This window comes from Diaphorina citri, unplaced genomic scaffold (genome assembly GCF_000475195.1).
Source record: "Diaphorina citri unplaced genomic scaffold, Diaci psyllid genome assembly version 1.1 scaffold1180, whole genome shotgun sequence".
NCBI classification, from domain to species: domain Eukaryota; kingdom Metazoa; phylum Arthropoda; class Insecta; order Hemiptera; family Psyllidae; genus Diaphorina; species Diaphorina citri.
In genome coordinates this window covers 16535-27022 of record NW_007378609.1, presented here as the reverse complement: position 1 = coordinate 27022, position 10488 = coordinate 16535, and the positions used below count along the sequence as shown (strand labels likewise).

Genomic DNA, 10488 nt, shown 5'->3' with positions numbered 1-10488 from the left:
CTTACAAGGCAAATGAGCTGCCCTCCAAGCTAACTTTAGGCTGATGGCTACTGCCTAAATAGCTTGGTTGGTAGAGCTAGGCCGCGGGTTCGATTACTGCTCGGGGCGGATTTCATCCTAAATAGATATTCGGTTCGTTCTTAGAACGTCTGGCTTTCTCCTATTCTGTTTTCCTTCTTTCTTCGAAGACCTTAGCAGTTACAGTTCGCTCTATCAAACCTCTTTGAAAAAATAGAATCTTCTTCTTCTTGCCTTTTGGTTTTGGCTATGATAGGTGATAGGTAGGTAGATGTAGGTTTGTGTAATGTGTCTAGGTACCTACTCACGTTGATGCCAGAACTTAGGGGATAAGCCTCAGATCAACTAAACTTTTCTACAACTCTGTGCACATTGCATATCTTGAAAAGTTTCACGGCACAAAGTTCAGATCGTGTGAACGGATTTGGAAGATTTTTTTTTTCTCTGTGCTTGATTTTGATTGGTCGATTTCGATGTCAGTTTATTTTTCAAAATTTTGAACTTTTTGGAAACAAACTTTTTTGTGGATGTGGTTTTCTTTATTTCTTTGGTGTTTTTGACGTTTTTGTTGAATTACCTACTTATTTACATTAATCAGGTAGATAAATAATATTTGTAAATGTATTTGCACTATTTGTGACTGTTTCATAAGCCTGTCACTTTGGTTCCAAGATGTGGCACAGTGATTACTGTGGTTTAGATCCAGATGATGAGACCAGTAACTTCAACAAGACCCGAGCATTTGCTTTCAATGATTCCAGTGTTTTTGAGTCCCATACGTTGGCAACTATCAAAAAGGCTCCCGAGGTACGTAGGACATTGTATTCGGTACCTGTTCAGTAGTCACGACAGTGGAAAATTGCTACTAAAAGGAACTGTCACAAATGAGCATTGACCAGTGTTATAGGGTTAGGTTAAACACAAAAAAGAGCTTTCACAAATGAGCAGTGACCAGTGTTATTATAGGGTTAGGTTAAGCACAAAAAGGAGCCTTCATTTTCATTGTGACTCCTGATTAATTAGGTACCTTCTAAATATTTATACCTCTCAAGTAGATGACTACCTAATACTTACTTACCTACCAGGTTGTTCATACTTTCATACACAGTGAAATTAAGATGAGAGTCACCAGATGGGTAGAATGGAGTACTTACAATGTACATACTATTTACATCAATAGTTATTTACACCTTTTCCTATTAACTACAGAAGGAAGCCAGCCGTTAACATAGAACAAGGAAAATCGTCGAGTTAAAATTTAGTACTCACTTTGTAGCACGCACGTAAAACAATAAATTAAACCTACATAAGTACAGCTTGTTTTTGGTCGCGCTTCGCGCTCCCTATTACTACATAATATATTATGTACCTACATACTTGGCCTTTCTCGGCGTAGCTTAACTTAGGTGACGCTAAAACCGATCTTAAATGATCAACTGAAGTGTTATCCAAAACTTTCTCGCTTTGAGTTCATAGGTCGTCGCGACAAATTTCGAGATCAGAGCTCATTTGTGTGAGAAAATGTGAAAAAAATCCCCCAAAAACCAGTTTTTTTACGTTAATCAACAGTTCCCTTGAAGAAGCTTAAATAGTAGGCGAAATTCGAGTCGGATGGAAGACAATAAAACAAGTACATATCCATAAACATATAAACGGTAAGAAATAATAGAAAAAAAAATAATACTATTTCACCTTTTTGCTAATGCGTAAAATTTATATGTTGTGAATTTAGTGTTCATTATATTCACACCCACTTTTTCAGGTACAGCTAAAAAATATTTAATAGACTAATTGAATTTTTCAGGTACAACTACGAAATCTATCTTCTCCTCTGTGATCTGCTCCAGTCTCTAGCAGCACGAACCAAGACCTCCCCCCTACCGCATGTATATCAAATGGTGCACGTTCTAGTATTCCTATCCTCCTACGTACGTGTTAGTAGTCCCCAGGAGATAGAAAGAAATATGTGGTCCGCCTCTCATCAGGAGTCTGAAAATCTTCCTGACATTGCTGCATACAGGTAATTGAGCACATAAGGTCCCGGGTTCGATTCCCGCCCGGGGGCGGACTTTATCCTATACAGATGAAGTTCGTTCTCGGAATGGCTGGCTTTCTCCTATCCCGCCTTCTTCTCTCTTCGCTTTCGGGATGATAAGACTTTAGCAGTTACAGTTCCCTCTATGAAACCTCTTAAAAAATAAATCTTTTCATATTAAGAATAATAAGAAAACATAAGTTCAGGATAAAATCCGCCCCTGGCGGGATCCGGGGGCGGACTTTATCCTAAACAGATAAAGTTCGTTCTCGGAATGGCTGGCTTTCTCCTATCCCGTCTTCTTCTCTCTTCGCTTTCGGGACGATAAGACTTTAGCAGTTACAGTTCCCACTATGAAACCTCTTAAAAAATAAATCTTTTCATATTAAGAATAATAAGGAAACATAAGTTCAGGATAAAAGCCGCCCCGGGCGGGAATCGAACCTGCGGCCTAGCGCTTACAAGGCAAATGCGCTAACCAACCATGCGAACTAGGCTGGCAAAGTTTATCAAAGTAAATCGTTTCATTCCACAGACTCCCATTCCCATACAAGTCCGATTTCCGGAAGATCCTCAAGCCAGAACTCAACATGTGTACTTATCTGGTTTGGTACGAAGTAGTGGACTATATGAACATAGGCTTGAATAAGGACTCCCTCTGTGTTATGGCCATCAACCAAATGGCTCAGGATGAAACTCTCCTGCCGAATAACAAAGAGGAGTGGTCCCTACATCCGAGCTTTGCCTCGCTGCTGTCCACCATTCGGGATTGTGTGGATAAGATTTCGTCACCGTGTATGGTGAGTGGCCGGGTTGTAGGATCACTACCCTAATTTGCTTACCTTATGTTATACATATACGTTGTCTGGCTGGGGGACGTTTAACACGGAGTAGACCAGCTTGGTCTGGCTGGGGGACGTTAAACAGGGAGGAGACCAGCTTAGTCTGGCTGGGGGACTTTGAACAGGGAGTAGACCAGCTTAGTCTGGCTGGGGGACGTTAAGCAGAGAGGAGACCAGCTTAGTCTGGCTGGGGGACATTAAGCAGAGAGGAGACCAGCTTAGTCTGGCTGGGGGACGTTAAAGAGGGAGTAGACCAAGTCTGGCTGGCTGGGGGACGTGCCCGACGTGAAACGCTCAGCGTATCACGTCAACCACGACGCAAAAAACACGTCGCTAGGAAACCGTACCTTAACAAAATCAATTAGACTATCGTCTTCGTCGGAAGAAAACCTTGCCGGAGGGGATTTAGCGAAATTTCCAGTCATTTTCACAAGCCTCAAACACAAAAGTTAATAAAAAGTACAAACAAAAATGTGAATTCGATCAAAACAAACGAAAATCACGCAGCGTACAACGAAACTGACTCCCTCTGAACGCAGTCGGATCTACTGCGTCGACGTAACACGTTCTGAGCCGGCGCAATGCGCTCACTAGGAAAACAGTCTCACCTAATTACTCAGAAGAGGTGCCCGACGTGAAACGCTCAGCGTATCACGTCAACCACGACGCAAAAAACACGTCGCTAGGAAACCGTACCTTAATTATGAGTTTAATATTCTCATCGCTTTTTATTATTTCATTTTTCCTCACAGTATTGTTGAGTTTATTGTTCGTTTTGAAAGACAAACGTGGGCAAGTTAGGCATACAAGGGGATGTACATCCGTGAGTTTTCTTGGTTTGTAGTGTTGGATGTCATGGGTTAGGATGACACACCTCCAAAAAATGACCAAGGATGTAGGTAGGTACCTACCCTCTTACATAATGCTTAGTGAAAGCTTAAAGGCTCACCTGCTTACTATGGTAAATAAACCTGGGAATACGAGTAGAACATTACGTAAAATTATTTAATAAGGCATTTCATTTTTCTTTTTTAAGAATACCTGTCTAATATTTTACAGTGAAGTTTATCACTAATGAATGAAATGAAGAATGAAGGTATGATGGCACTGACTCTTCGTTCAAAATTTTCCACAACAGACATAAGGTCTGACAGAAGGACGCGTGGAAAAATGTAGCATATACTTTTCTCTTTCACAGGTTCAAAAGAAATACCTAAGTGTACACACGACGCACACGCTGTACTGCGCGGGTCTCGGCAAGCCGGAATATCTGCAGTGGGTCCTCAGTCCGAAGACTCTGATCACTTCCCTGTACAACGACAAGAGCGTGCTTCTATTTCACAAGACGTGTCGTGCCAGTCTGCCCGACATCAATGCGGTCACAGACACCATCGCTAAGCTGCACGGCATAGACATTGTCAAGGTCAGACAGGAACTGCTGAGCGAATGGTTGTCCTGTAAGAATCAAATGTTGGACGCTTCGCTGACCGATGTGACAACAGTGCATGCCGCCGTGTCACTCAATCCTTGCGAGGACGATAACTTTCTCAGGTTAGTACATACTCACTTTCCGGTTGTGATTACGTACCGGGTTGAATTGAGACAGGACTAGGTGAGATAGGATATTGTTTCTACAGTTTGGCATGTGAGTGGTAACTTAAAAACAAGGCAAGTCTACCAACCTTGCCTATCTCAACCCGGTACATAACCACAACCTCCGTGTCCTGATCTCAGGTTAGTAGTTGCGTGCAGAGAATTTTTCAAACTGTTTCACCGCCTTTTTTCATGTCGTAGCAATAAAACAACGGCTACATTAGAATCGTGTGGTTGTTGTTGTTGTTGTTGTTTTTGTAGCCGCTTTAGCTAAAGCCGAAAGGTGGTGACAAAATATATATCTTTTAGCGGCCTTACACCAGGGTGATGGTCTCAGCCATGTTCAATAGCCTCTTCCTGAACCGCAATCAACCATCGCATCGTGAGGACTTGTGCTTGGATTACTGTGGTTTAGATCCAGATGATGAGACCAGTAACTTCAACAAGACCCGAGCATTTGCTTTCAATGATTCCAGTGTTTTTGAGTCTCATACGTTGGCAACTATCAAAAAGGCTCCCGAGGTACGTAGGACATTGTATTCGGTACCTACTTGTTCAGAATTCACGACAGTGGAAAATTGCTACAAAAAGGAATTGTCACAAATGAGCATTGACCAGTGTTATAGGGTTAGGTTAAACACAAAAAGCTTTCACAAATGAGCAGTGACCAGTGTTATTATAGGGTTAGGTTAAGCGCAAAAAGGAGCCTTCATTTTCATTGTGACTCCTGATTAATTCTTCTAAATATTTATACCTCTCAAGTAGATGACTACCTAATACTTACCTACCATGGTTGTTCATACTTTCATACCATCAACTCTTTTCTTTTCAGAATGTTTCAACATTGGAACCTCAAATTTTCAGCCAGTTCATTCCCGATGTTGGACTGACTATTGTCATTGATCAAACCTTGATCATTTACGAAGAGAGTTTTGCCAAAACAATCATTACATGGAGTGGAGAAGAAAACATCACATGCTTCACGGTAGATCCAAGTGGTCAATTCCTGTTTGTTGGACTCGGCAATGTTTGCCTATGTTGTGTCCATATAGCAACTGGTATTACAGTGTTTGAAAGGTGAGCAGTTTTGTTTATCAATAGGACTACCTACCATGTTTTATTTATTTTAGAACCAACAGGAAACGAAATGCACTTTTCTGTTTGGTGCTGTTAAACAGCAATTTAAAATTATTCATTGGTGGTATTTGAATTCTATAAATGTTGTCCAACATAGGTAAGTCAGTTGATCTATCTAACCAAGTACCTTTTAAGTACCTATAACATCATAGGTACACCAGAAAAAAGTAAAGGCAAAATTATTGGACCACAAAGATTTTTTTTTTTTTAAATAAAATACCTACAAGATTCTCTCTCGTTATGACCCCCCAACACATCTGTATTTTCTCCTTTTTCTCTTCCAGGGACTTACCCAATGATGACGGTAGTGACAAGATCCTGAAGATAGAACATGAAACCAATGATGGGTCTGTTTTGGTGTTCACTGCTGCTGGTCATATTTACAGGTAATGGATTTGGATTTTTCCCTCCCAGTAAACCTGATAAAAAGATCAGGTTTACCCACCTACACTCATATGACAAGATCCTGAAGATAGAACATGAAACCAATGATGGGTCTGTTTTGGTGTTCACTGCTGCTGGTCATATTTACAGGTAATGGATTAGGATTTTCCCTTCCAGTAAACCTGAAAAAATGATCAGGTTTACCCACCTACACTTATTCTTCCCTAAGTAAATACCTACTCTGATCAGAGTTGAAGATTATACCCAAGTAGGTTTTCATTTGTCATACCTTCTTGGGTCTTTTGCCTAATAGGACTAATAAATAGATAGGTAGGAGGTACCTATTACCAGAAAAGAAGGGGGGGGGTATCATGTAAGGGACAGTCCAACTGCCAATGTCATCACTAATGTTTTTTTTCTCTCCTTCTTTCTTGGTGTTTTAATTTCTTCACTGTTCTTCTGTCATTGGAAGTATGTACTTTCAAATAGATTTATTCAAAGTAATAAACTAATTTTACCTCCATTTTCCCCCAGATTTACAAAAATTGCTCTGGCATCATTCAACCAAATCTGCACTGAACAAGAAGGCAATGAAGATGAGTTGGACACAGTTGCCGAGCAGATTGAAATCCACGCTCTCTTTTCTCTCTTCAAGAAATCCAAACCGAGTGATCACATCCTGTGTTCTGCCGTGATAGAGGACGGAGGAAGGATTCTTCTGGCTAACACTACGCCGAGCAGATTGAAATCCACGCTCTCTTTTCTCTCTTCAAGAAATCCAAACCGAGTGATCACATCCTGTGTTCTGCCGTGATAGAGGATGGAGGAAGGATTCTGCTGGCTAACACTGCATTACATGTGCTAAATGCTATGACCGATGAGGCCATTGTTCAACTCGATAACATTCCGCTGGATATGAAAATCCTCAAAATGGAACCTATTGATGAACTAGAGATCATTTTGTGTTTAACCCATGCTACCCAGCTGGTCATTGTGTGTCAGCTCACATGGACAATCATACATGAATGTGAACTAGAGGGGGTGAAAGATTTCACCATCGTTTCGGATTTGAATGAAAACCGGGACTACTGTGTTCTCATTTCTACTGCTGCACCTGAGATATTGCTCATGACTTTACCAGGTAAGTGGTAGACTTTGCCCAAACTATAATGATAATAGACTCTTGGGTGGAAGGTAACAACGAGGCAAAGTTAACACTCCATTATTATGAGGTTGTATTCTGAGGTTATATTCTCCAATAAATGAGGATAAAATTCCATGCTGAAGCTGGAATCGAACTCAGGCCCTCCTGTTAACCAGGCGAGCGTCTTGACCACTACGCCACCGAGGCATTATATCCCAGAGCAGGCACTTGAAAAATATTTCTCTATGAAGAATTTAAAAGAAGATATTTACTTAGGTATGTAAGTAGTGTAAATACCTACTTATTAGGGAAAAATCTTTAATCCTACAATGCTGTACTGACAATTAATAGCTAAAAATGGTGACAACAAATAATGAAATTAGACAATGGGACAACTTGTTCTAAGCTAACAGTCTTAGTAAAGCTCTTTTTATACTTATTTCCTTCCGCCCAGGATTCAACATCAAATGGAATCTCAATGATAACAAGAACGCTCACTATAATGTCATCAAAAACAAAACCATCCTGGAAGACGGCATCATTTACATTGAAACCGACCATAGTTCATCACAGCCCATGGATCAAGTTTTTATCAAGGCCATGGTAAAGAGTCGACCTGAAGACAGGTTGGAACGAATGCTAAGGCGAGGTAAGAATGAATGGTTTATTTTCTTGATACAGATCTGTTTTATCATTAAAAATCTGGTGTGAACATCACACGACTTTCCTTATCCTATTGAATGGTGCTTATTTGGGTGTTCTGTTGTAATATTCACAATATCTCTAACCGTTTAGTCGATACAGCTGAAAACCGCCAAAAAGCGGTCGTAACCCGCCAAAAAGCGGTCGTAACCCGCCAAAAAGCGGTCAAAATACCGCCAACCACAGCACCTATTTTAACTAAACATTTTGTGTCGCATCCTCAAAACGTGTTTTGGCACTAAAATCTCACCATCGAAAATTTGACCCGATTACATTACTTTCCTTCCTATAGGATAAGGAAAGTAAAAATCAAATCGTGAATTTATTTGTGTTAAACTTTTTGCGGATATCACAGCATTACTAAGTGCTTTCTTTTGCAATCAATTTCCATCTTTCAATACTCTTTTTACACTGCTAATGCCGCCACTGGTCGGTGCTAGATTAAAGTAGCTACTCACTTGTCCTCACGAGACTGAGTGCACCCTGAACTCCAAACACGGAGCCGAAAAAACTTCGACCCCGACGGGAATCGAACCCGGGACCGTAGTGTAAACCTAGTGAGATACCAACTCGGCCATGGATTTTACAGATAAAAATTGTTTTTCAGTCACGTAGATTGTATTTGTTGATCAACCAGATATTTTAATCTCTTCGTTTTTAGTTTTTACCTTTTAAATTTCTACTTCTTCTTCTTCTTCTTCTTCTTCTTCTTCTTCTTCTTCTTCCTTTAGAGCAGGGATTTCCAACCATCGGCCTGCGGGCCACATGTGGCCCGCCAGACCAATTTTGTGGCCCGTGAAGCTTTTTGGAATTAATACAAACTTACCTGAATGTAACAAAAACTAGTGTTCAGCAGCTACAATTAGGAGAATACTTTTTGAAAAATGTCGCCTGCGGCGCTCAAAATTCTATTGGACTATATTTCTGAAAAATTGGAATTTGGGGGGGGGGTGGTTTCTACAATGCTCCCCTATGTACATATGTGGCCCGCGAAGTACCTCCCAATGTAGCATGTGGCCCGCATACACATGGAAGTTGGAAACCCCTGCTTTAGAGGCTTGATAATGTGGGAACTAAGTAGGTATAATAGGGCCACCAGATAGCACCACGGTCGATAATCTCTTTTCCACCCTCGTCCAGAGTCTGGATGGGATAGAAGACATTGAGTTTCTCACCGTTTGTTGCGTCAACACGCTACCACCCCGTCTGGATATGATACATACCCTTCTCTCGTACGCGAAGAAACGGCTCGGTGCGATTGATATCAAAACGTCTTCGCCTGGACTACAACAGAGCGTTGTACAACTTAACGTTTCGTTGACCAGGCTGAATACGTTTCATAGGATACATGCAGGGAATGATATCGAGTCCTGGCTCAAGTTTAGCAAGGCTAATCTGTTGGATGAGGTGATTGAGTTTTTGAAGAAGGTGAGTTGTGTCGGGTTTACACATGAGTCATACGTGTGAGGCAACTAAGTAATAATATAAGATAGTTTATTATTAATTTACTTGAAACTTCGGCTAATCTGTTGGATGAGGTGATTGAGTTTTTGAAGAAGGTGAGTTGTGTCGGGTTTACACATGAGTCATACGTGTGAGGCAACTAATAATATAAGTAAGATAGTTTATTATTAATTTACTTGAAACTTAAAACACATTAATATCATCCTACTCCTCTATCTCTAGTGAATTTTATATTGCCAACTATACGTGTTTAACCTCGTGTGTATCCCGGGGAAAATGAAATTCAGAAAATTAAGGCATTTAGGAAAGAGGTTCTGAGTTGTGAAATAAGTATTTATTATTATTGTTTTATCTTTAATCTTAAGATACCATTTATTTATTTATTTATAACCTCGTGTGTATCCCGGGGAAAATGAAATTCAGAAAATTAAGGCATTTAGGAAAGAGGCTCTGAGTTGTGAAAATTTAGGTACCCAAGGTTATTATTATTTTTTCATCTTTAATCTTAAGATACCATTTATCTATTATTATTTTTTATCTGACATTTTTTGTAAATTGATAAACATTAATAGATTACCTAAGATAAGATGTTTAAATAGAAATATTCTTCGTTTCCCAGGGTAACATAGACCTGGTGATTACCCTTTGGCTGCGACATCGGTCAGAAATCTCGGAAGCTTTGACTCGAAATAAACCGAAACTTCTCGACCTTATACACAAGGAAGTGGAAATCTCTAGTCTAGTACAACTCCTGGAAGTTATCATTGGGGAACTTGAAATAAACCGAAACTTCTCGACCTTATACACAAGGAAGTGGAAATCTCTAGTCTAGTACAACTCCTGGAAGTTATCATTGGGGAACTACTGAGCACCTCTGAACATCACTTGAAATACCTGGTAGCCTGGACCTATGAGAAAACAAGGTAAGCGTAAGGGAACATCGAACGCAGGATGTCCGGGTTCGACTCCCAGTGATGACGTTGAATATTTAAATTATGATGATTTTGATTTAGGGAGTTTGGTTGTCGTAGTTGTCCCCCGCAGCACTTGATTTAAGACTTGAAGAAGAATTTATCAGGACATGAGGTACCTACACAATAGGGCTGCCTGGAAGGGACTGATCCACTGATCCTAATACATATCTCATTTTCTGCCCCCCCCCCTCGCCC

General features: G+C 40.4%; 1 protein-coding gene across 1 annotated transcript in view; it reads left to right on the top strand.

The window, feature by feature from the left end:
* Nucleotides 1-556: 556 nt before the first annotated feature.
* Nucleotides 557-10488, top strand: part of LOC103514606 — a gene marked incomplete at its 3' end in the record, with an annotated part of 26434 nt that continues 16502 nt past the window's right edge. The window contains exons 1-6 of the mRNA XM_008479503.2: nt 557-825; nt 5321-5565; nt 5910-6011; nt 6544-6631; nt 6751-7150; nt 7608-7802. Of these exons, the coding sequence (XP_008477725.2) occupies nt 691-825; nt 5321-5565; nt 5910-6011; nt 6544-6631; nt 6751-7150; nt 7608-7802 (1165 nt within the window). The remainder of the gene's footprint in view (nt 826-5320; nt 5566-5909; nt 6012-6543; nt 6632-6750; nt 7151-7607; nt 7803-10488) is intronic.